At 47.6% G+C, this 25,559-nt stretch overlaps 3 protein-coding genes across 3 annotated transcripts in view; 1 reads left to right on the top strand and 2 right to left on the bottom strand.

The window, feature by feature from the left end:
• The window catches only part of NEDD4 (NEDD4 E3 ubiquitin protein ligase), a 38,799-nt gene extending 32,704 nt beyond the window's left edge, over positions 1–6,095 (bottom strand). The window contains exon 1 of the mRNA XM_063142820.1: positions 6,017–6,095. Coding sequence (XP_062998890.1) covers positions 6,017–6,073 — 57 coding nt within the window. The 5' untranslated portion in view covers positions 6,074–6,095. The remainder of the gene's footprint in view (positions 1–6,016) is intronic.
• Positions 1–25,559, top strand: part of PIGB (phosphatidylinositol glycan anchor biosynthesis class B) — a 301,093-nt gene that overhangs the window by 191,657 nt on the left and 83,877 nt on the right. The window lies entirely within an intron of this gene.
• Positions 8,369–25,559, bottom strand: part of RFX7 (regulatory factor X7) — a 44,625-nt gene continuing 27,434 nt past the window's right edge. The window contains exons 3-9 of the mRNA XM_063142818.1: positions 25,123–25,205; positions 23,827–23,949; positions 22,305–22,421; positions 21,761–21,845; positions 19,773–19,980; positions 16,541–16,836; positions 8,369–15,822 (exon numbers count right to left, since the gene is read on the bottom strand). Of these exons, the coding sequence (XP_062998888.1) occupies positions 12,457–15,822; positions 16,541–16,836; positions 19,773–19,980; positions 21,761–21,845; positions 22,305–22,421; positions 23,827–23,949; positions 25,123–25,205 (4,278 nt within the window). The 3' untranslated portion in view covers positions 8,369–12,456. The remainder of the gene's footprint in view (positions 15,823–16,540; positions 16,837–19,772; positions 19,981–21,760; positions 21,846–22,304; positions 22,422–23,826; positions 23,950–25,122; positions 25,206–25,559) is intronic.

Genomic DNA, 25,559 nt, shown 5'->3' with positions numbered 1-25,559 from the left:
GAAAGTGTCCAAGTGCTCCTCACTTTAGTAGGGCAGAACCCCTCAGGCAATGACCTGTCACTTGCCATGGATCTCGTAGGCACCATCCAATTTGTGCCCTTGACACTTGGAGCATCTACACAATGTTCAGTGTGGCAGTGGACATTCAAGGGCTAATGCAAAATATGACAGCCATCTCACTATAAAGATGCTTCAGTGTTCTAGTAGGACAGCAGAGACAAAGAAAGGCAAGAAGGTAGGTGTACCTATCAGGGGGAAGAGACATATTTGAGTTCATAGTTGAAGCAAGCAATGTTGGCCACATGGATGAAGCAGCAGGATTTCAGCACAACACGATGCAGCTGGTCTTTCCCAATTAGCTACTAGCAGCAGAGAACTGTTCATGTTGTGAATCGCTGAGAGATTCTGTTATATTCAGTGGTATATAATTGTTACAAATAAAAAGACCCCTGAAGTGGTCTTCTGGTCAGTGACATTCTCCAATATCTACATGCATGTTAGCAAGCAAGAGCAATGAGCATCTCCCAATTTCTGGAAAAGGGCTCCCTCTAGGGGACAAATGCCTACGCCTTTGAACATGAAATAGAAACCAATGCTACATTCCATCTCTAACTCACACTTAGAGCTTTATCACGCCAGCGGTATACTGTGCAATCACTGCGAATCACATGCAAAGGACTCAGAAGTTTTCCACCTTATAATCTGCTTTGATTGTGAAGTACTCCCATGCATCCTGCCTTAATTGTGCAATAAAGAAAAAAAAATTCGCCGTATTTAGCCCCTACATTTTGAGCGTATCTTCCGAGCTGCTGCTGGGGCGCAGGAGCAGAATTTTAAAGAAATACTTACATCTGCGTAAGCTTTAAAGATAAAGACACCAAAATTGGTGCAGTAATAGATATTAGGGAGAGCTTTCAGCATAGCAAATTTGAATTGAATTGGGTCATCCGTTGATTTTTTATGATTTTTTACATTTCCCCCCCTTAAACTCACTTCCTGGTATGCAAAGAATCGCTGTCGCCCAGTAGCAAAAACAACAACCGCGAAACTTCTTTAAAGTTCTTAGGTCCATGATGGCCACAGCTGTCTGTTTAGGCTGAATTGACCCCCTGAAGGGGCATGTAAGTTGATGGAGGGTATAATCTGAGGGAAACAGGTACGTGGGATGAAGCTTTTACACATGCAAAAACACACACACACACACACACGAACTCCTTGAATGCCTCCTAATGAGCATTCCCTTATCTTGCCTTGAAGACAGATGCTAAAGTTTGGGTATGCTTGTTCAAGATTCCGATTACATTAAAAGTACATGATTTTCACGTCTGAACCTGTTGTAAAAGGTTCGACAACTGTAGTGGAACACTCTCTCAGGGGCTTTCTTCCACAAGGCAGAAATATACAAGATAATAAGGAGGGAGTTTGAGGGGAATCTCCTGATCTCCAAACGTAAGTTCCTAGGTGCCAGCCCTGTATAGGATTGGAAATTATTATTATTATTATATTATTATTATATTTATTTGTATCCCGCCTTTTGCCCAATGCTGGGCCTCAAGGCGGCCTTACAAAGTTTAAAATATACATGGGGGGGGGAGGGAAACAAAACCATTAACAATTAAAAAACACACAACAAAATTATAAGACATTAACATAGATGGAGGGCTGGATTATTCTCCAAAGGCCTGCTTGAACAAAAAAGTTTTAGCCTGCTTCCGAAAGCCCATCAAGGAGGGAGCCAGCCTAGCTTCCCTGGGAAGAGAGTTCCAGAGCACTGGAGCAACCACTGAGAAGGCCCTCTCCCATGTTCCCACCAAGCGTGCCTGTGAAGAAGGTGGAACTGAAAGAAGGGCCTCTCCAGAAGATCTCAAAGCACGGGCAGGCTCATAAGGGAGAATACGTTCTTTCAAATAACCTTTCAAATATAGAGCATAGGTCAAACCAGCACTTTGAATTGTGCCCGGAAACAGACTGGAAGCCAGTGGAGCTGTTTTAACAGGGGCGTTGTATTTAACAGGAAAGGTCTTTAAAATCCCCAACTTTTTGCATGTTGGAAGAGTAGGACTTGGGCACAGCAGGACAAGACACACGAAGAGCCTACCTAATAGAGAGGATCCCTTTTCCCATCTTATTCTTCAGCATAGGTTTCTCCTGCTCTGCACCTCCACTTTCAGGAAAGCAAGGAAGATGTTGAAATTTTATTCCGCTACTCAACTTGCCCTAAGCTACATTTCAGCAAGTGACTAGAGTAAGCCTAATTCCATCAACTCACATGCCCCTTCAGGGGGTCAATTCAGCCTAAACAGACAGCTGTGGCCATCATGGACCTAAGAACTTTAAAGAAGTTTTCCTATCCTTAATAGGAATGTGTCAGTTTCGAGCAAAAGGAAGAATGATGGAGGAAGCCGGGTGCAGGAATGCCACAGTGCTTCCACAGGAGCAGGAAGAAAGAAGAGAAGATAGATGTGTACAAAAAGCTACTTTGAGTTACTCAGCCATAGCTGGTGGAAGCTGGAACACCAGTGAGATTTTGACCAAATACATTCAAAATGCTGCAAATGAAAGCTAACGTGTCTGGTAGAAAGTTTTAACTTACAAGTTCTCTCTCCAGACCAAACCTATTTTTGTGAAGCTACTGTAGACCCTAAAGACCATTTGCTCTACTTTGGTAATAAGGCAGCATTAACTACTAGTTTCAGTCTCCCTCTTCCCATCAATATTAGCAGACTGTGGGGGTGGGTCAACTTGCTGAAATGACAGCCATCAAGAAGAATTCACCTTCAAACCATTTCTGGAAGCCAGAATAACCAGTAACCACTGTATTTTACATTCATGGCAAAAATAAATCAAGACACTAAGTCAGAGATGTAAAAAATCTATTTTTCCAAAAACTCCACAGTGTTCAAAAGCCAGAATGCAGGCACATTAAACCTCTACTTCCTGGCTGCCTTCCTACCACCACTTAATGCAGTAGCAGACTCACTACTATCAACACCATTCATGTTCAAGAAGTGTACAGCAACGCTTATTCCATGGGCCTGTTCAGACCTCACAATAGCCCACCATGGGTTAATTTACCTGCTGTGGGGGCAGGGGGGCTTTTGTGGAGTGCCAGGTGCAATTCTTTATGGAGCCCACATCAGACCAGCTTGCCATGGCTTATCATGTCATGTGAATCCAGACAGCAGGTTTTTTTTTAGGGTTAGACAACCCTCAATTAACCCTAAAACAAGCCATGGGAGCAGGATAAAAAGACTTTAAATAAATAAGCAAGCTGCAAAAAAGTTTTTTCTTTTTAACAAAAGATTATCGATTAAAAATCTACAATAATAAACTCAGCTTAACTTGTTGCCTAGAAGTTGATAGAGTACATCACCTAAGTGTCTTTGGGGAGGGAATTCCACAATGGGGGCACTACCACAGAAAAGGACATATCTCTAATCACCACCTCCAATCTAACCTCTGAAGGCATCAGGAACACCCAGCAGAAGGCCTCAGGCAAACAGACTGATGGATCAATTGTCCATGACAACAGCTGAATTGGTAGGCAAAACATTGGCTTTAAATAGACTACAAGATGTTCATTCTGAGAGTGTAGCACTTTTATCTGACTCAGTATCTAGGCTACTGAACATTAAAGATAGATTTCTTAAACAGAGAGATGATTTCTGGACTTAAGCATACAGGACATGTCTGTTTTTTTGTGGGTTCAGCTCATATAAGATTTATGGCTAAAAGAGCTGATGGGCAGCCAGTGAAACCTTTACTTATGCATATACCAATTTGCCTTTGGGATTCACTGGAAATAAAGGATGTTAAAGCAGGAACAGGAATAGACGGCAGGAGTATTGGCAGATCAGGAGAACAGAGTAAGAACTTTACAGCTTTTGCCTCGGTATTGAGGATTCTGGGCTCTGTAGTTCAGTGTGCTGATGTGGCATTGTGCTTTACATCATGATCTGTACCATACCGAAGGTGCAAAACTGGACTTTGCGTAATGCATGGTAGAAAAGACATGGGGTCATGTGACAGGATGATATGAAGCACAACGAACGAGAGAATATTGGAAGCATCACACATTTTCCCTGAAGGGTATTTTGCAATATACGGAGAAATGGGGCAGAGTTACTAGAGTTTTTTTGTGGATTTGTAGTTTGTTGGGTGTGTGTGTGTTGTTACTGGTTTGAATTATATATAGATCATCAAGCTGTGAGTAGTCTCTTGTCCAGCAGGTGGTGGTCACAGGGATAATTTACGCTCTGCTTTGCATTTACAGTACAGCAGAACTTGGATGTGAACTACCTGTTGTATATTACAGGTAAGCTGACATGAGAGAGATAGAAAACAGTCTGAAGGATTGTGCCTTCCCACTTTAGGGACCCAGTAAGTTGTAAAAACAATGTAATCAGAACAACATACCTGCAGTCAGATATTCGGGTGGTGGAAACCCAAATCTCTGAGCGGACAAGACAGGCTGAGATAAATCAGCAGCAGTTATTCAAGTTCACCTGTTGCACCCACATTTAGTTTTAGAAGCCAGTGGGGAGAGTGAAGCTTCTCTCCTCAGCTTGGCTCAGCTTTCCAGCCTGAGTTTAGAGGAAGGAACAGGACTGGAGACTATCTGCTGTCATATCCTAGAAGTCTGGGGAATTCCATTTTCCACCCTAAGGTTCCAGCCTTAAAGGCAGCCTAGGAACAACTTTAAAACAATACATTTTAAATAAATAAATACACCAACCCCTGGCAAAACGTCTGAAGGACTGAATTTTCCAAGAGGAAGGCATTATAACTGGGAGCATAAGTGAAGAAGGAGGCTACTTTCAACAGCAGATTCACATAGAAGAGGAGCTATGGTGCAAATCCAGGAGTGCCTTGCTGGCACTGTTCATCTTAGTACCGTAACTCCACCTCCTCTAACTCTGCATATTTAACACCAGCCAATGTTTTGGACATGCCCTTTCTTTAAAAGACACACATGAATCCGTAGATAAATGCCTCTAAGCACGTACAGTGTTCCTTCCCTGAGCAACTGCAGCCTGATCCAGAATTCAGAAGGAAGTATTATCTTGCAGGGAGAATATGCCAAGGCTACCACAAACCCCAGCACTTCTCTTTAAAACATTAAATGACACATGTGGTGTTCGAGGTGTTAATGTCATGGCTTGCTGTGATTCCCCATCCCTGGAGAGCAGAAAGAGAGACGACTGCGTGACGGGACGGCACCCCACAGCATGGGTATGTGCTGCTGACCCTTTACCCTCTCCCTCCTGACACCCAGATGGGAAAGGGAGTCTATCAGCGGGATTGTTTTCCTGTCCCAAAAGGAAGCAGCAGCAGAAGAAACCAACACGCTCGCTGGCCAACTCAGCCGGTCTCCCGCTCCACAGCCTGCCTTCGCATCCAGCGAGAGCAGCATGTACGCAGATTCACACGTGCACGCGCATACGTGTTTTGATTTAGCGAGACTGTTACTAAGCATCCTTCCAGGAATTTCTTGGCAGTGGAAGAACCGGAAGCATCGCGGGCAGGACACGGGATGGGAGGTTGGGGGCGGGGGAGAGGGAAGAGACTGCTGAAAGTCTAACCACGCGCTTCATAAAGGGGGGTTGGGGGCGGGGGAGAGAGATGAAGAGAAAATGGTCCAGATGTGTCCAGGAGCTGGTGACACGCACGCACACACACACACCCGCCCCCAGCCACGAAATCGCTTGGCAGCAACGGCAGCGGGGAAAAGGGCAGAAGCCGAGGGAGGGGGGGAGGCGGCCTCGGAGCATCACTCCACGTCGACTCCGTCCGTCCCTCACTCCATCCACAGGGCCTCGTTTTGCCTCAGCCGTGAAATGGGTCCACCCGCCCCTCCTTCCCCGGGACGAGGGGGCGCCTGAGCGGAGGCAGGCAGGCAGGGAGCCGCCCTGCACCGGCCGCTTCCCCTCAGGAGCCGAGTGGTCCCCTGAGGGGGTGGGGATGAAGAGAAAGTGAGGGGAGAAGGAGGAGCCGCGCCCGGCCCAAACAGACGTACCTCTGCGCCGTCTCCCCCCGGCAGCTCCAGCACCTTCGCCGGCGAGGCGACAGCCATGGCTCTTCTCCGCGTCCCCCCGCTTGACGGAGCGCCGGAGTCGGACTGACAGGCTGCGCCGACGCCGACCCCAGCGCCTCTGGGCCACGCCCAGCTAGGCCAGGCCGCGCCCCCTCCACCCAGGCCGCTCGCGAACGGGCCGCCCGGCAGCCAATAGGAGGCCCCGCCACGCCTCCCCATGCCTCAGGCTGTGTAAGAGACGTCGCTCCCGATTGGCGCGTGGCGGCGGCCTCCTGCGCGTCAACAACAAACTCTTTCCTTACCGCCCCCTCTCCCTCCCCGCGCGCTCCGGTTTGCTCCACCCCCAGCCCACTCCTGATTGGCTGGCGCCGCCTTCCACGCACGGTGTTCCCTCCTCTTTTTGGAAGAACGGAGGCAGCCGCAGCCCCGCCCACTGGCCTCTCGGGCGGGCAGGAGGGAGGGACAGGGGTAAGCAGTGGGCGTGGCCGCATCTCTTAAAGGGCCCTATGCGCTCGGTACCCCCGTGTGGATGGGGCGCTGGAGTTGGCCAGCTCCTGCCTAGGGCACCTTTGAGAACAGAATCTTACCTTGGTCTCCCAGCCCTTCTCCTCCCAGGAGGTCAGGGTGGCATCTGTGGGTCTCCCATGTGCATGTTATCTTCACAACAACCCTGTGAGGGAGGCTAGGCTAAGATAAGAGCGCGACCAGAGAGCTTCATATGGCCGAGAGCAGGATTGACTCCCAGAGCCTCCTCGGCTGATGCACCAGTGCTGGGTGCACAGTCCTTGTCTGATGCTAGTACAGGAAAGATCCTGCGATGCTGCAGGGCAAATCCAAGCTGCAGACATCAGGGAGTGATGAGGCTTTTATTTATTTATTATTGTTACTAAATAAATAGAACTTCACTGCGTAGTGGGGTCTGCAATAATGCTAGGAATTGTTATTAGCCATCTTGAATCCTGGTATTGGGGAAATGGTGGGATACAAATCAATCTAATAAAATAATAATGGTCTTCCTACCATTACTCCATTCCACCCCAGATATGGCGCCAGGATTGGAACACCATATATTATTATTATTATTATTATTATTATTATTATTATTATTATTAGTTTATATAGCACCATCAGTGTATATGGTGCTGTACAGAGTAAAACAATAAAATAGCATTTTCTTGCATGTGGAAGCAAAGATCAGGAGCTGGATTGGGACCACTTTATCAGCCCAGCTGCTAACTGCGCACTCCCTGCCACTTACAGAGGCAAACGGAAACAGGAGTGTAGAGAAATACAGAGGCCTGAAAAAGAAGCAGAGCACCAGGTAGTCACCGTTATGCACCCCAAATATAGATCCCTGCAGCAGTAAAGGTGTGCTGGCTTGTCTAAAGAGAGGCTACAGTTTATTCTAGCCTAAGCTATATTGGCATCTCCATGCCAGGCTCCTGCTGTTCCTTCCTGAGATAGCCAAGATGGCTGTCATTACTCCATCCATTTTTGGGAATTGCTCAAAAGCAGGTTGTCCTTTGACAAATTAAAGTAGGGGGTGGTCCCTTACCTACTGTTTTTACAAGAATAATTTGTCTGAACTAGGGTTGGTGGTTAAGCACTGTGGGTTTCCTTAGACCACCCCACGTGCTCCCTCATAATGTAAACGCTAATGCAGGGAGACGGGTGTAAGGAAAGGGTTAAGTGTACAAAGAATGTCTGTTTTTAAGAATTTTATTCATTGTCTATTGTCTGTTATAGAATTGCAGAAGTACCGCTTATCTCTCCACCTGGCCGTGGGCGTGAAGCCATCTCCTGGCTCCGTCAAGGCGAGAGAAGTGGCCTTGGGGCAATTTGCATCTGTGAAGGGAAAAAATGGCCCATCCGGAGGGAGGGGGGAGTAGAATAGCGTGTGGCCATAAAAAGTCTACCATACGTGGGGCCTGGCGCTGGACACCTGGCTGGGGAAGTATATTCTGTAACATTGTATTAGTATTGCTGGTATGGGGTTCAGGGTGTTATTTCTGTATCAATTTTAGTAACTAATCTGATGCAATGCTTGCCTCTTACCCTTCCAATTTCAATAAAGGATTGGGCCTAACCCTTTCAATTTGAGAGCTGTGTGCTTTATTCCAAAGATCTGTGCAAAATCCAGTGGACAGCCGGTTTGGCTGAGTGTGGTTTCCTTTACAACGGGTATCACCATGAATAGAAATATGAAGTCCTGTCATCTTATAGATGTTTCCCTGGGCCTTGCACAGATCTGGTGCCAATTGCCTACAAAAAATAGAGACACCCCATCCCATGTTTTCCTACCGTTGGCATACATTTCATAAATTGCTCTCCAGGTCTGGCTTAATATAAAATGTTTTATTGTTTCTGAAAACATTAAAAAAAAACAAATTTTGAGCACTTTCAATAAAAAAATCAACTGAAATGCTACTGCAATATCCAACTACTGTCATTTCAGCAGTACAACAGACAACAAAACACTGGAGGTCTGACTGTGCACTAGATGAAAAGGTGGACAAGGTGGGTGGGTTTTTTTTTCTTTCCTTATAGAAAGCACAGTATAGTACAAGACTTTATATAAACTTCAGATGCACAAGAAACAATTTCCTTCTTTTCAGTTCAAAAGTCAGTGCTTATTGTAATTATTTGCAAATTCTTTACTTCATGAGTTCTCATGAAAAAAAAAAGATGTCAAAAGGGTTCCCCCCTCAACACCAGAACAATAAAAATAATCAGATAAAAGAACGTATTTAACAATAACTAAGCAGAATTAGTAAACATAAAAAAATGTAACTAACTGGTGATTCAGCTATGCTTGTCTGGTTAACACAGAGCCAGGTCTGATACAGCGCAAAAAAATCAAATGAAAAAAGAGTGGGTTACAGGAGTCTACCTAGCACTGTACAAGGTAAGTCAAGAGAACACACATGCACGCTGGGTGATCATGTATTAACATGGTGAGGCAAACAAAACAGTTTTTTTTTCCTGCTGTAATATTCTCATGTAAGAGAATAAGAAATAGAATCATCTCATTGAGATCAATGCACAATGCTACATAAAGACACGTCACCTTGTCATTCGGATGACACTTTGCCTTTTAATAATGAAACACATTAAAAAGTTTTCTGTAGTCATGTTTTCTTTTTCTTTTTTTCATCTGTGGGCCGTATTGGTTGCATTTATCCTAAGGAATGTGCCTGCCACAGTTCAACAGAAGCTTTAGTGCAAAAGATGAACCCCGCACAGTTCAATGGGCTAGCCGACCAAATCCAACATACTATCGCCAATATTGTATGTGGAATACAAATGCAATGGTCTTTCAGTCAAGACACAGCAGTTCTCAAAACAATTTCACTGTTAAAGGCTCGTCTTTGTAGGAAGCCCAGAACGTAAACGCTGGATCAGGATGTTCACAGCTGTGGGGCGTCATCTGACAGTCAGAAAGGGGCTTCCGCCATGCCTAAATCTCAAGAGTTCTCCCCTGGGAATTGCATACTTTGGTGTAAAGTAGGACCCAGTCTCAAGCAGAGAGAAAGAGAACTGCTCCTCGTGCAAGAAACAGGGAGCCAACAGGCTGCTCAGTATGACACCAAACACACGGAGGAGATCCCAAAACCAGCACAAAACTCCATTAAGTTTGTGTGAAAAGATTTTAGCTCCTATCCCCCGCCAATTAACTAGCATCTAATTTGCTTTCAATTATCAGAGCATTCCCAGTCGACTACTAAATGAAGTGAAAGGAAAACTAACAGCCTAGGTCTAATGCAACAGTGGTATTTCAAAAATGATGAGAGTAAATCCTTAAAAAACAACATCCAACTACGATAGTTGTCACATGATAGCTTAAAAGTTCTCTTATAAAAATGATTTAAACCTAACAGCATGTGAACTTGTGTCTGCAGGACACTAGACACACAACACGGGGCAAGGTAGGCACTCTCCTGACCAATCAGGAACGTAAGACCAGCTGCCTTCCAGATGTATTGGACTACAATGCGCATGCTGGGGATGATGGGGTTGTAGTCAAAGGCATCTGGAGGGAGCCAGGAAAGCTGCATTAGGCAGTGGTGGCATCATATTGAGTGCCCGATTCCACCTGCCCCTTGCAAGGTCATTATTCCTCCTGGCCCACCTGGGCACAGCCCGGCAAGCACTGCCAAGAGACCGAAGTGGCACTTCTGCACAGCAGTACTGTCTGGCGTGGTGGGGGTGCAGTGGCAGCAGCCCCCCCCCCCTGCCATAGAGAAGTGCTCTGAAGAGTGGGTCATTATATGCGGATTTCTCAGGAAAAACACGTGTGCAAAATAAAATCTCAGCAATAGCTAAATTCCTTAAAAACACACACACACAGAGAAAGCTGATTCTCTTAAAAAACAAAACAACAACAGCAACAGCAGCTGGGTTGGCACATTGCTGCTCATGGTGTGAGCGCCACAGTTCTTCTATACTCACAGCCTGGACTGTGTTGGCACCCAGGACAGGAAGTGGTGGCTCTGAGGAGCAGAGGGGTTGCATCAGAACTGTCCTCCTCCTCCTCGTCTCCAGCCAAGCTTCATGTGGTCGACTCCCTGCTCCCCTTCCCAACTTCTCTGGGGTTGGCAAGCAGCCCCAGGCGTGTCACCTTTCCATGGGGCATCTGAGGCTAAAATTAAGTGCTTGCTTAGTATCCTGCAGCAAGGAGGGAGACAACTGTACTCTAACTCCCAGAATGGCAGGAGTTAAAGCAACCCTGGGGCCTCTGCTCCAAAGTACGGCATTCACCCCAAATTCTTTTTCAGAAACAACTTACTCTGGAACTGTACCACAGCTAAAACGTTTGTCAGAATTTCAAATGCCTATCCTGACCAGCTGGTATCTGAATCTTATGGGCAGCCATTTGCACATCTCTCTTTGTCCCTCTTTTCCCCCCCCCCCTTCTCTCCTGTAAAATGCTGGCCCTGATGCAGATGAAAAGCAATCAGATCTGCTTTAAAAAAGGGAGCAACGCAACCAACGCATTGCCCCGAGCACCAGTGGAATGACCAACGTCCTGAAGGCCCAGAATGTGATCTCGTCCCATGGCATTCCGGTTTATGGCTCTATGAAAATTCATCTTTAAACATTACCCATCAGCTTTCCAGGAAAGAGCAGGCCAGTTGCATAGCTCTGAACAGGCAGCTGGTTTTGTTATTTTTGCACCCAAATGTTTTCAAGGGTTGATGGGTTGGGGAAACCTCAATCTTAATTTCTGGTTATTCTAAATCTGAAATATTAACTAAAAAAAGTAATACATCCCTGCAAATGCTACAGAATTAGACATGCAATGCAATGGAATGTAAATTTATTACATCTCCAGGCTTAAGATTAGTTTTCCGTAATCAAGGATATTAAAACCAAAATTTTTTAAAAAACTGATGTCTTTTAGAGACTCTGAACATACATATGATTTTTTTAAAAAAAGACAAAACAGTTCGTTTTGTCTTGATAGTTCCTACCGGCTGCTCCTCCCCTTTTAGCCCTTTATTGTGATTTTGCGTTGTGTTGGAGCCACAGAGATTTCTCACACCGGTCTTTCCCCACACTGCCACCTTAAGCTATCTGGGCAGCTCTCAGCTACCCCTATAGCCGCCTTCCTTGGCAATTGCCCACTGGTGCAAAACCACCTGTGTGAATTCTCTGAGAGCAGCAGCAAAAAAGAAGGAGGGGAGACTGAGTCCAGAACGTTTGGTAGAAGGCAATTTGGAGTCCATCGCCCAAGCCAGCCATCTGTGTTGATGTGCACAGGGAATTCTGCCTCCTGAATTGGCCTCTCCATTCATTCCTATGTGTACCACCTGGAGGTGAGCTCCTTCTAGTGCAATAGGTATGCCAGCGCATCCAAGAGCCCTGCATTCACACCAGAGTGCACGTGGCACTCTGGATCTGGAAACATGGTGCACTCCACGAAACATGGCCACTGTGTGAGCTCCATTCATTACAGTGACACTTCCTTGGTGAGCCAGGGGAAAATAAAACAGAGAACCCAATGCAAAGCTGACCGAAATGAATGGAGATAGCCCAGAAACACTGCTCGGGAGACTTTCATGCGTAATTTAGACTAGCTACACTCTTGGTACCCAGAAGGCTAGTTCTCCACCTTTCTTTTACTGCAGCAAGAAATGCTTTTCAGGAAGTAAAATTTTAAAATCTAATACTGGCTCTGGATCAAGCTGTATCCTTCAGAAATGTCTTTAAAATTGGTAAGATTGTATAATCCCTGCTGAAGAATAAAGCAACTGGTAGAGCAATTATTACGTCTTTTTTTTTAAAAAAAAATGCCACAATTAAGTCATCCTAAGTGTTTCTGCTGCAGGAGGCACTTCCATTAAGACAAATACAATACGTCTGTCTTTTAGATACAGTGTGCTACATACATATTATATATATATATTTATATATAAAAAAAGTCAACCCAACATTTCAACAGCAGGATGGTCCTTGCTCTCCATCCAATCAAAACCTGCCGAAGTCATGGAGTTAATAGATTCGTTGCAGATCTGTTGGAACAAGGGGTCGTTTTTTAGTTCTTCCAGTGTTGCCTCATCGTCTTGGCCCTGCTGGTGAGCTGGGTCAAAGAGCAGGTTTGTGTCTAGAGTGTTCAAATCGTTGATGCTGCCTGAGAGTTCGGAGGTCAACCTGATGTCGCTGGAGAAGACGGAGGAGGCCACGTTGCTGAGATCCGAAGCCACCTGGTTGACCAGCTGCTGGCTGGGTTGCAGGCTGCTCTCCTCCAAGAGGTCTTTCACGGTGCTGCTGAAATCCAGCTGCTGCTCTCCCGTCTCCGATTGTGCTTGGTTGTCTCCAGAAGCAAAAGTGATCTGATTGGCGCTGCTGTTTTTGGTGAGGTAACTCGGTGTTTGGAATTCAAAAACTGACGGATTGGGATTGAGCAGGTTCTGGGCATTGGCACTCGGAAAGGCAGCCGACGTCTCTAAAATCTGAGTCAGGTTCATCCTGGCTGTATAATTTGAGGGCATATTGTTTATTCCCAGGCCCCTCACGGCATCGTCGTTCTCCGAATCGAGCTTGTTTAGCAACACATTCGTTATCTTTTTAGAATTGGCCTGTTTCTGCGGAGGCGGGAAGGCCGTCTGCATCATGACAGTCAACGGGACGGACTGGCTCCGCTGGGCAAGAGCGTTGGCACTCGTGTCCGTGTGGAGGCTCGCAAAGGTATGCTGGACCTCTGGGGTGACGGGGCTGCCAAAAGGCGTAGGCGTGGTCGATACGGTGGAGCGTGGCACGTTAGCTACGGGGCAGCCGGTGCTACCGCTAAGATTGCGCTGGCGGTGGACGGCAGGGCTGACGCTCCGGCATCGGAAATTGCTATTTTGAGAGGAACTCGTCCCTTTGTTATCCAGAGGCGCCGGCACGGCAAAGCCTTCTTGCTTGTTGTTGCTGCTGCTGCCAGCACCGCCGCTGCCACCGCTGACAGGAGAGACTGGGGTCACCCGGCCAAAATGGGGGTCGTGGTGCCGCGGCTGAGACTGGTACGACTGGCCGGGAACAGCAAAGGCGTGAGGCTTCCGGAAACGATCTTCCACCAGCTCCTGGTAGCTTGGGAGGATGCCATGGCTGGACACCGAGGGGTTGCTCACGCTGCCGTAGCCAGTGTTCATCCACTCCAGCTTGGTTTTGTCGGGGTGGGTGGCCGTGGGCCGCTGCATGGGCTTCACAGGGCTGCTCGACACGATGCTGGCGTCATGGTAGGCCATGCTGGAACTGATGGGGGTGAAGGCAAAGGGGTTCCGGCACTCCACGGGGCTGGGCGGGACGCTGCTGCTGCAATTGGAATGGGGCGTGCCGATGGGCGTGTGCCGGCTGCTGCCCAGAGCGCTGTCGACGGGCGTCGTCTGGGCCATCCGGGAGCAGGGGCTCTCCCGCGACACGCCTTGCGACCCAGCAATGATTTCAGAAGTCGGGGTGGGCGTGGGCGTCGGGGTGGGCGTGGGCGTCGGGGTGGGGGTGTGGACGGGAGTGCCGCTGTTGTGGATGGGGTGGTAGAAGTGGGTGCTGCTGGCGTGGGAGGACAGGGCCGCCCCCGCCCCTGGAGCCGCCCCCTGGCTCTGCAGGGCCATGCCCAGGGAGGTGCTGTACAGGTGGGCGCTGCTCATGGACATCTGCTCTTCCATCAGCACCAGCTCCTCCACGATGCTGTCCTGGGTCAAGTCGTCATCAAAGGAGAAAAAATTCTCGTTGGACTGGGAGGCGGCATCCTCAAACTCTTTGAGCTCGGGCTGCAGAGGGAGCTGGCTCGCCGCCTGTGCTTGGAGCTGCTGCTGCAGAGAGGGTTCTTGCCCCTGCAGCTGCTGGCTGTACGCCGAGACAGCTACTGTCTGCTGGTGCTGGTGCTGCTGGAGTCCTTCTTCAAAGTGCACAGGCTCCCAGACAGACTTGGGCAAGTCCTCAGAGCCAGAGGGTTCAGCAAGGGCCAGAACGCTGATCTCCTGCTGCTGCTGCGGCTGCTGCTGCTGCTCACAGTTCACAGGGTCAAAGTCGGAGCTCTTTGCAAGATGCTGCCACACATTGGGGTTAAAGCTGCCATCCGGCTTAGCACGGTTTTCTAAGACAAGCATATTTCCTTCCAACTTCACCCGGATGTCCGAGGACGAGGCTGCCAGCTGCTGTCCAAAAATGGAATCGCCGGAGTTAATGATGATATCACCATCCAAGGGACATGAAGTCACCAGGTTGCTGGGCGCTGCAGAATGGACTTGGATCGTGACCTTGCCAGGAACTTGCACCAGTGTGGCAGGAATGTCAGATTTGGCAAGTGTCACCAGCCTCTGCTGCGCTTTCTTAACGCCGCTGGCTTTGGGGGCTTCTGCGCTGGCGGCAGAGACTTGCCCCACTGACAGCTTCTTGACTGGGGGGCCCTGGGAGTCCGTGAAGGCCGAAGGCAGCCTCTTCCTTGGGCTCTTAATGCACAGTTTGTCCCCACTGGGAGGTGAGCTGCTGCTGATAGAGAAGTTCTGCGTAGCGACCGAAGGGGAGAGAGTGCTTGGATTCGTCTCGGATGAAGGACCTGGATGGGTTTCGCTAGGCTGGGCAAGGCGTTTCCCCCCGGAATCCTCCACTCTGTGGTCACAGACCTGGATGCATTTTGCTTCTCCTACCGCCTCCTCAGTCTGAACTTTCCAGGCTTCTGTTTCGCCTCTCCTCTGCTGAGCGGCAGACGCGCTCAGGACCAGCTTTACAGCTCTGGAGGAGTCTGGATTCCCTGGGCACTGTAGGAGATTCTCGTCCAGCACCACCTCTGGCTCCATTTTGACTTCAATCGAAGACGCAGCGGGAACTAAGCCTCCTCCGCCACTTGCTTTAGATCCCGGAGACTGAAGGGAAACCACAGAGCCGTTCTTAATCTGCGGGACAGTCCTCAACTCTTCGGCGGTTCCTGAACTCACCACCGGAGCTGTGTGTTTGACCGGCGTGCTGCTGGCACTGCTCGGGGCCAGAGAGATGGCGGTCATTTTGACCACGTTCATGTGCTGAGCGGGAACCACCGTCTTGATTGGGCTACTGGTGAAGAGTACGGTGGTTGGGGAGCGGATGGTGAGTGCGCCAGTGTTGGCTGGCTTGGGCAGGATCTGGGGGTAACGATGCCGGGCGGAACGGTCGCCCACGGGGCTGGCGGGGACATTCTGAGGAGTCTTTGGCGACTGCTTGACCGACTGCATGTGCTGAGTGACCACCTGGACGTTGAGCGGAAGAACTTTGCCATCTGACGTGCCCACAGGACTTGGCGACGTCACCAGCTGTCGGGTCCTTGGCACCTGTTTGTGGAGGGAAAGGAGGTCTCATTTTACACTGCATAAAAGTAAAAATAAAAAACCCTGCAACACGAAGCACAGGCTCTTGTCTGCAGAGGGCTAGCCTTTCCCTTTCCCTCTTAGCCTTCCTCTTTCCCTCCCAGCCTTCCCCAATCCCTCCTAGCTTTCCCCTTTCCCTCCTAGCCTTCCCCAATCCCTTCCCTCTATCTCCCATTTCTCCGCCAGAGTTTTGCCATCCCTCTTCTACAGCTCCCAACTACACTTCTTGTTAGTTACCGCTCTCTCTCTCAAAAAAACCAAAACCGTTTGCTTGTCTCATCCTGTTCCTCTATTGTCCAATCTGCCCTCACCTCCAAATTCTTGGAATCTGCTCCCACTCACTCAAATTTCTTCCAGCTTTTCTGGGGAGTCACTCCCCTCTGGCTTCTACCTTCTGCACACCACTGAAAGCGCCCTCACAAAATCACCCTAGACCCCTTTGCAGCCTGTAGTCCAACTTCTCCATGGCTCCCCTGAGCACCACAGGCCTCTTGAGTAGCTTCTCTTCCTGTCGTCCTGTCAATCCATCCCATTCCTACTCTGCTTTCTCTCCCTCTCTTCCACAGGGTCTCTGTTCCTGACTCCCTGCTGCATCCCCTTCAACCTACTGTCCTTGGATGACCTCACCAAATCCCATTCAATGAAGCTGAAACGGGCATTCAGAGTTTCCCTTCAGCCTTACCGTTATGGGGCTGGGGACAGCAGCCACAACGATGCCGATGGGCTGAGGAGACAAGATAGCCGGATTCCCGTTCGAGAGGCTGGCGACTCCATTGCTCGGGGCGCCTTCGGCCTTCTTGGCGGGAGACTCCCCTGGCAAAGGCGACTGCAGTTTCTGCTCCTGCTGCTTCTTCTGGATCTTACGCTGCAGCTGCTGCTTTGCGTCGATTGGCGAGGGCAGGGTCTTCACCTGGGGCTGGAAGGAATTGCTCTCTGCAGTCGGGATGAAAGCAGAAGGCTGGGGGATCCCTTTGATTCCTGAAAGAGTAAGGGCAAAGCGTGACCCTTCCAGGTGGAGGCACAGCTCTCATTTGCCTTGAACGGGGCTACCCCCTGTGAGGCCCTTTACAGTTCTGTGATTTTAGCTCACCAATGACAACTGTAGGATGAACTCTAGTTCCCCATCTATACAATATGGGAATTTTAAAGGAGTGATTATGGGGATGGAATGGGGAGGTAGCCAAGAGAAAGGAAGCTGAGAAATAGCTTCGTAAACTACCATAGGGCAGGGGTGGGGTGGGGTGGAAAGGCAGCAGTCACCAATTTCCCCCTCTGTAAAATGAATTTCCCCACCTGTAATAAGGACTTCACAGGGCTGCTGGGTGGACAAACCCAATGACTATCCAGGCTGCCCCTAATGCCAGAGTTTGTGGCTCTCCAGGAGGGTGGGCCTGGCTACGGCACAGAGTCAGACCTGCACTCCTTTTCTTTCCTGTTCTAAGTCGCAGCTGCAGCTCTATGGCACAGTGGACGAGAAAGCAAGCAGCTTCAAGACATAGAGGGGATGCATGCACGCTGCTATATGCCCTAGAAATGGGATGTTTTCTGCTCCCCATGAAAATAAACTACCCTGCCTGTAGAAAACTAGCACATCCGGGAGAAGACTAGGCTAGAATTATTCTCTTTGATAAACTAGTTTTTATAAGTACCTAAGAAGAGTTCCCATGCTGGAGCAGATCAATGGTCCACCTAGTTCAGCATTCTGTTCACACAGTGCTCAAACAGATGCTTGGAGTGCAGCAACACCCTCCCACCCATGTTCCCCAGCAACTGGTCTACACAGGCATACTGCCTCTGATACTGGAGGTAGCACACAGCAAACAGGAACAGTAGCCATTGATAGCCTTTTCCTCCAGGAATTTGTCCAATCCCCTCTTAAAGACATCCAAATTCGTGGCTGTGACGTTACCAACATTTCTGTTCCCTTAGGTATGTCTGCGTGAGTATGTCTAGAGAGTGCGGAACGTTGGACTGAGTGGGTGTGGCTGGTGATGCTGTGGAAAGGGGGAGGAGTCTATATTTTGGGGAGCGGAGTGGTCTGAGGGGTTCAGTTGATTAGGTTTAGAAGGTAGATGTGTTTAGCTGTGTGATTGTTGTGTACTATAGCGGCTCTAGCTTTCTCTAGGAGACGAATGAGGCAATTTACAAAGCTTTATTGCAAGCAATAAACATTTCTGTAACATAAACTAGGCACCTTCTGAGAAACTCCCCCTTAGGTAAAAACTATGCAAACTAAGCAAGACAATTGTCTGTTCAAAGAAAAGAAAAGGCTTTTCAAATATCTATAACGTCAAGGTGGTTGATGCGCGGGCGATTTCTCATGCAATCTATCTGCCTGTCTCTTTGCCGCTAACTTCGCTGAACGTTTTAGTTTCTAGCGATTCTTAGCATCTAGTAAGATTTCTGAATGCTCACCCCCAGAAGTTAACTTCCTGTCCCCTGAAAGCATAGAATTTAGCTTTGAAGAGTCTAGAAGAAGCAAATTCTCAGCTAAAGCTTCTCCCGTGTGAACTTCTTCCCCCGCTAGCTCAGCATCTTCTCAGTCTGAATCTGTTTCTGATTGATTATCTGCATCACCCGCTCCCAATACAGGAGCGGTAGAATTATACATGACAGTGATTTCTTGTCAGGAGTTGTGTGAGGAGCGAGTGAAAATAAGATCATAAGGACTGTTATTATTAGATTTGTTTCTACCCGTATTCTTAAGATTAGGCAGGAGTTGAATAGAATTTGAAAGAACTAAGAATTGTAAACTACAATGAACATTTTCTTTATTTTGCAACCATAAAACCACGTGTCAGTTTGGCTGTGTCTCCTGCTCTATTAGTTCATCAATAAACAAATTACATTAAACCTTCAGCCTGCTATATTCACAGAACAGCCTTTTTCCAAATACCTTTTCCCTCTGCTATAAGGGAAAGGTTATATTTTTCTTTTTACCCTTCCTCAGGTATTTAAGTGATAGTGCTTAGCCTGAGGGAGGTGTGCGCATCAAAGCCTTGTATGTGGGTGGTGGCATCGCAGTGGCCGTCACTACACCTTGCAGTAGCAAATTCCATAGGATTTATTATGTGCAGAGTGAAGAGGTACTTCCTTTTATTTGTCCTGAATCCCACACCAATCAGCCTTATACGATGAACCTATTGGGTTCTAGTATTATGAGAGAGGGAGAAAAAATGTCTCCCTGTCTCCACGCCAGACATAATTTTGTACACCTCTACACCTCACTTGCCTGTTTTCTAAACTAAACGTTCCCAGACGCTGCTGCCTTTACTCATGGGGGGTTGCTCCAGCCCCTTGATCATTTCATTTGTCCTTTTCTGCACCTTTTCAAGAGGAAACTACAGTTATCAGACTTTTGTTTAACACAGGGGAGTAATAAATCATGCAATAACACCCCCACCCCATCACCTACACTCTTGAAATGGTAGTTGTGGGAGAAGAAGCTATACTAGGCGCTTTTCCTGAACGTCATGAAGCCCTCTGGGTTGGTACATATGTGCATGTGATCATCTTGCAGGGACTGTACCACCTTAGTTCCATATAGGGAGGCAGTTGTCCGAAGTAGGACCCTTGTGAAAATTCTGACACATACAACGCTGGAACTACCTTGAGAGCTCTCTCTCTCCTTCTGACATAATAAACTCTTTCCCCCTTGCAGGTAAGAAGAGTGAAGGTGCTGACCATAAGTTTCCCAAATCTGGTTACAATAACAAAGCAAAACCCCTGCATAGAGCTTCACCCAAAGAAATCTCTCTAGGGGTTTTAGGAGAGGCTCAGCTGCCTACATTTAGAGGAGGGGGAACATGTACCCTCCTCACCCCCCATCAGAGGCCTCAACATAAAAGGTGCTCCGGTTTTGCTGGAAAATGCACCACAGTCTTCTCTTCCCATTAACCTGAGCAAACCCTCACCTGCTGGCGCACCAGCCATCACTGTTAAAGCTGCCATGGATTTTGTGCCGATGTAATGGCTTTTGACCAGGAAACGGGCCAAATCCAAGACGGAGTCGAAGGGCTGGCTGAGCACTTTCTGGGCCCACTCGCAGACCAGCTGGCATGCGGCTGACACCACCTCCTCATCGGCGCTTTGCAGGTGCCCAGAAGGCTCCGATCCTTCCAGCTGAAACCAAAGCAGAACAGAGGTCCTGAGCTGCAGTAACAACCCTAAGACGCTACTCCAGCACATGGAATTCACCCAGCATTTCAAGCAAGGCTCAGGGTGAGCGTGCCGCTGTTCAAGTGAGCAAGTGGGAGGCCATTTTGCTAGCTTTGAAAAGTAAGCCTCTGCCACCAATGTCCAATGCCAAGATGAGAAAAAGAATGCCAACATCTAGTAGGGACTCTTGACAGACCCATCGGTTTAGCCCACGATCTGCCATCTGGAACGGCTTTTGGCACTGCAATTTGGCCTTTTCACCTATGTATAGTTTTTATACATAGAAAAATCATGGCCTCACACAGTCCAAGGGATTCTGCAAAATTTCCTTTGCCTGATAAAAATCGTAATTCTGAAACCAGACTCATTTATTTTGATAAAACGTTTATGGAAAGTCTGTTTCTCTACTACTTGACTCTTTACCGTAAAGTTAGAGACAAAACCCAACTCCAAAATTATGGCTACTGTTTGTAGATGTGGGATGATCACATCTGCATTTTCATAGATGCAAAAATATATTGTAAAAACAGGCCCTCTGTGTCTTGCTAACAAGAGTTACATGGCCCCAAAATTTCAAAAGGAAGCTGTGAGAAATCCAGGCCCATTCAATATAATTTTGAAGGCATCCAGGCATTGGACCAACCTCTCCATCCAACCCCCACAATTGTCTGCAAAATGTAACAAACTCATATATTAGGAGAACTTTATTTTATGGGCCACACTTCATTTTTAAAGGCCGCTCCTTTTTCCCATCCACTACAAACACACAAGAGCCTCGTGTGGCACAGAGTGGTAAGCGGCAGTTACTGCAGCCGAAACTCTCCCCACAGCCTGAGTTCGATCCCAGCGGAAGCTGGTTCTCAGGCAGCCGGCTCAGGTCGACTCAGCCTTCCATCCTTCTGAGGTCGAGGTGGTAAAATGAGGACCCAGCTAGCTGGGGGAAAGGGAACTGCGACTGGGGAAGGCAATGGCAAACCACCCCGCTACAAAAGTCTGCCAAGAAAACGTCAGCGAAAGCAGGCGTCCCTCTAGGAGTCAGCAATGACTCAAGTGCTTGCAGGAGAGGTTCCTTTCCATTTTTTTACAAACACACAACGCAAAATGAATTCCCTTCTTTCAAAACATTCACACTTACGCAAACACAGCGATCTTTCTTTCTGAAATGTTAAACTGTCAGCTTCACTTTAAGCTATTTAGTTCTAGCTAAAGGCCTGTATTTCTGGGTTGTTTATTTATTTATTTATTTAATTAAATTTATATACCGCCCCATAGCCGAAGCTCTTTGGGCGATTGACAAAAGTTAAAAAACAGTGGACATTAAAAAGTATACAAAATTTAAAACCATCAAAAAATATAAAAACAGTATACAGTATCCATTTTAAACAACAGTAGTTCTGGGGTCCATTAAAAAAAAACACTTAGCATATGTTGTTAAATGCTGTTAAATGCCTGGGAGAAGAGAAAGGTTTTAACCTGGCGCCAAAAAGATAACAATGTTGGCACCAGGCGAGCCTCATCGAGGAGATCATTCCGTAATTGGAGGGCCACCACTGAAAAGGCCCTCTCCCTTGTTGCCATCCTCTGAGCTTCCCTCGGAGTAGGCGCTCGGTGGAGGACCTTAGATGTTGAGCACAGTGTACGGGGAGGTTCATGTTGTTAAAGAATGGGCAACAGGACTGATCATTGGTGCAAATGTGTGGGGGGCAGGGGGTGAGGGGTGGAGGAGAATACGCGTCTAGTTTACCCCATCTCCAGTTTTATGGAAGTCAAGATTGGGCAGCGTCGGCATCTGCACGAATGCTTTCTTCCGAAGTCCACTATAGCAATATGTGATTTAAAAAATTAAGGTGTAAATAACTGCAAATGTAGTACATCAATGGTGAAGACAGATATTTTTCTTTGGACCTGTTCAGACAACATGCTAAGCCATGGTTAGGCCGCTAACCCCTTTGCAGCAAATGGTTAATGAGCATGTTTAAACCGTGGTTATGGTTAGGAATGGTTCACACGACATGCTAAGCCATAATGGTTAGCTCAAAATGCTTAACCACCATGGTTTACCATGTCATTTGAACAGGGTCATACTGCCGTATGAACATCCGTATGCAGAATTAAAATCAACACATTTGTTTTCTACGCGCACAGTTCCCTTTCTGCATTTGGGAGCAGAAACTTTCTGCACAGGGACCAAGGGCTAAGAGAGGAGAGCTCCTTTGTGCATCTAACCCGTGGGGTTTTCCAGAAAGGAGGAGAGGGAGGCGTTTGAAAAACATTTTCGCAAAGGATATTTTGATTTGCCTCTTGTGCCGAGGCGGCGAGCCTTCATGTTGGGAAAGACGTTTTTCATGATCTTCCCAAAGTCAGCAGCACTTAATGGATGGTAGCCAAGATTGTCACAATAGCTCCTGAAATGAAAGAAAAGCAAACATGAATGGCCTTGCGGCAGTTATTGGAGCAGCACCGAAGGGGCAACCATGTGGCAGGCGGTCCAGCCTTTTTCTGCCGCACCAGAGCACATGGGAGCATTCCTGGAGAAGGAGAGCTGACAGGAAGGATTTGGTCCCACCTACAGGGCTCCTTGTCAGCCCTGTGGGTGGCAAGGGGCAGATCAAGCGGAATCCTAAGGGGCTGGAGCCAGATCCAGACATGGTCCTCTCTGGGCACTTTGTGGGGTCTCTCTGCTGCGCTTGGGCACCATCAACACAGCTGGCTGAAAGGAGGTATTGCAGGTTGCTAACTCAGCAGACATCAGGCAGGCCTATGGGGGGTTCACCTGGACATATATAATCTTGGATTCTGGCTGGGTTCATCAGCCTCAGCCACATCTGTCTCTGTAGAGCTGCAGCTCTTTCTGAACAGCTGCTAGTTATCTATGGCTCTAGTCATATATGGATTGGATGCTGTGCCTGGACTGGATGAGGGCTAATAAACTGAAACTCAATCCAGACAAGACTGAGATGCTGTTAATGGGTGGTTCTTCTGAATGGATAGAGGGTGTTCAACCTGTTCCGTATGGGGTTGCACTCCCCCTGAAGGAGCAAGTTCGTAGCTTGGGGGGTCTCCTAGAACCATCTCTGTCACTAGAGGCTCAGGTGGCCTTGGTGGCATGGAGTGCTTTCTATCAACTTTGGTTGGTGGCCCAGCTACGCCACTATATGGATAGGGGTAACCTGGCTTCAGTTGTCTACGCCCTGGTAACCTCCAAGTTAGATTGCTGCAATGCACTCTACGTGGGGCTGCCTTTGGAGACGGTTCAGAAGCTGCAGCTTGCGCAAAATGCAGCAGTCAGAATAATGATGAGGACCAGGAGGTTCGAACATATAAGATCAACTCCGGCCCGCTTGCATTGGCTGCCTGTATGTTTCCAAGCCCGATTCAAGGTGCTCGTTTTAACCTATAAACCCTTACACAGCCTGAGACCACAATACCTGATGGAACGCCTCTCCTGACATGAACCTACCAGTACGCTATGTTCAACATCTAAAGTCCCGGCCGTACTTGGAGATGCCAGGGATTGAACTTGGGACCTTCTGCATGCAAAGTAGGAGCTCTACCCACTGAACTATAGTCCTTCCCACTCAGACTGTGCGACATCAGTAATGCTGGCTCATCCTTTGCTATTCAAATCCGCTTTCCTTTTCTCCTCTTTTTTTAGGGGAGGGAGAGCTTACCATTCTGAATTGCAACATAAATAACAACAGCATTGTTTAAGAAAGATAAACTCCCTTGCTCCCCAAAAACAACAGCTGGTATTCTCTTGATGGACCTTCAAATGCCCACCTTTCCCCAGTATCATGTGGAGACACTTACTTGTACTCATCATACACCTCTTGCTTAGGGAGGGACGTCTCAGGATGCTCCTCTAAGGTGTTCCGGATCCAGGAGAAGGCATGCACTTGTTGTGCGCGGCTGGACGACACCGACAGCTGATCACTGAGCCAGGAGAGAAGAGGGTCAGTTTGTAACGACAGCACACAACTCCCCTGTTAAAACAGCTCCACTGGCTTCCAGTCTGTTTCCGGGCACAATTCAAAGTGCTGGTTATGACCTATAAAGCTCTATATGGTTCGGGTCCAGGTTATTTGAAAGAACGTATTCTCCCTTATGAGCCTGCCCGTGCTCTGAGATCTTCTGGAGAAGCCCTTCTTTCAGTCCCACCATCTTCACAGGCGTACTTGGTGGGAACATGGGAGAGGGCCTTCTCGGTGGCTGTTCCGGTGCTCTGGAACTCTCTTCCCGGGGAAGCTAGGCTGGCTCCCTCCTTGATGGGCTTTCGGAAGCAGGCTAAAACTTTTTTGTTCAAGCAGGCCTTTGGAGACTAATCCAGCCCTCCATCTATCTTAATGTCTTATAATTTTGTTGTGTATTTTTTTTAATTGTTAATGGTTTTGTTTCCCTCCCCCCCCCCCCCATGTATATTTTAAACTTTGTAAGGCCGCCTTGAGGCCCAGCATTGGTCAAAAGGCGGGATACAAATAAATATAATAATAATAATAATAATAATAATAACAACAACAACAACAACTAACGGATTCAATAATTATTACATTATCATCACCACCATCCAACATGTGTGGCTTCCAAAGCTGAAACAGGAGAGTCAACCATACACAAGTTGACCTATTGCTAACACTGAAGAAACATGTGACATCTATTTAAATGAATAAAAAAAGCTAGCATTCATTCTGTGAGAAGTCTCTTCTTAATGTTATATTTCTCTATTACAAGAGACTGTGTGTGTACATATGTACGTACACACACACACACGCTCCTGCCTTGAAGCTCTGGATTAAAACAGTGCATCAATTGAAGTTTTAATTGATTAACACAAACAGACACATACACACAAATCCCAGCCAGTACTGCAATCTCAAGTCTACCCCCTTTAACTCAGACACAGCGCCTCTACACACGAAGGAGGCCTGAGGGTGGGGGGGGTGGGGTTTGAAGCTTCTTTTGTATGTACAAATGAACATCCATCTCATTTTATTGCATTAAACAAATAACTCAAACACCCTGCCCACAATGGCAGGGAGGAAATGGACAGCAAACCATATGTGTGAATTCTGTGAAAGTTCAACTGTGTGTGTGTGTGTACATGTGTACCTTTTCTCTCCATTGCTGGGACCAGAAGGCAGTTGAAGGTAGAGGTAGAGTTTCTGTAAATCTGTAAACTTCTCAACTTCTTGCTAAAGACAGAGTTTTGAAAAAGAACACATGGTCAGTGGCCAAAAGAGAAAACAAACGTCATACAAAATTATGTGCAAAACATCAAAATGTAAGCACAGCTGAGTAGCTGCAGCGACAGTTTCAGCAATCTGAACAGCATCTCTTTTCTCGGGATTTCTGGTTAGCGGAATATTTTAGACCAGCCACAAGAAGTGAAAACCTTCCCTAGGTGGCTAACACCTCATCACCCATCCTCCCCTCCCCGCCCCCAACAACTCCCTCTTTTTGGAGAGTTACAAAATTTATTTATTTATTTATTTATTTATTTAAAGCATTTTTATAGCGCCACCTCACCATTTCCGGTATTGTGACGC

This window comes from Elgaria multicarinata, chromosome 16 (genome assembly GCF_023053635.1).
Source record: "Elgaria multicarinata webbii isolate HBS135686 ecotype San Diego chromosome 16, rElgMul1.1.pri, whole genome shotgun sequence".
NCBI lineage: Eukaryota > Metazoa > Chordata > Lepidosauria > Squamata > Anguidae > Elgaria > Elgaria multicarinata.
The sequence above is the reverse complement of the archived record's forward strand: the minus strand, read 5'-3'. Positions and strand labels throughout refer to the sequence as shown.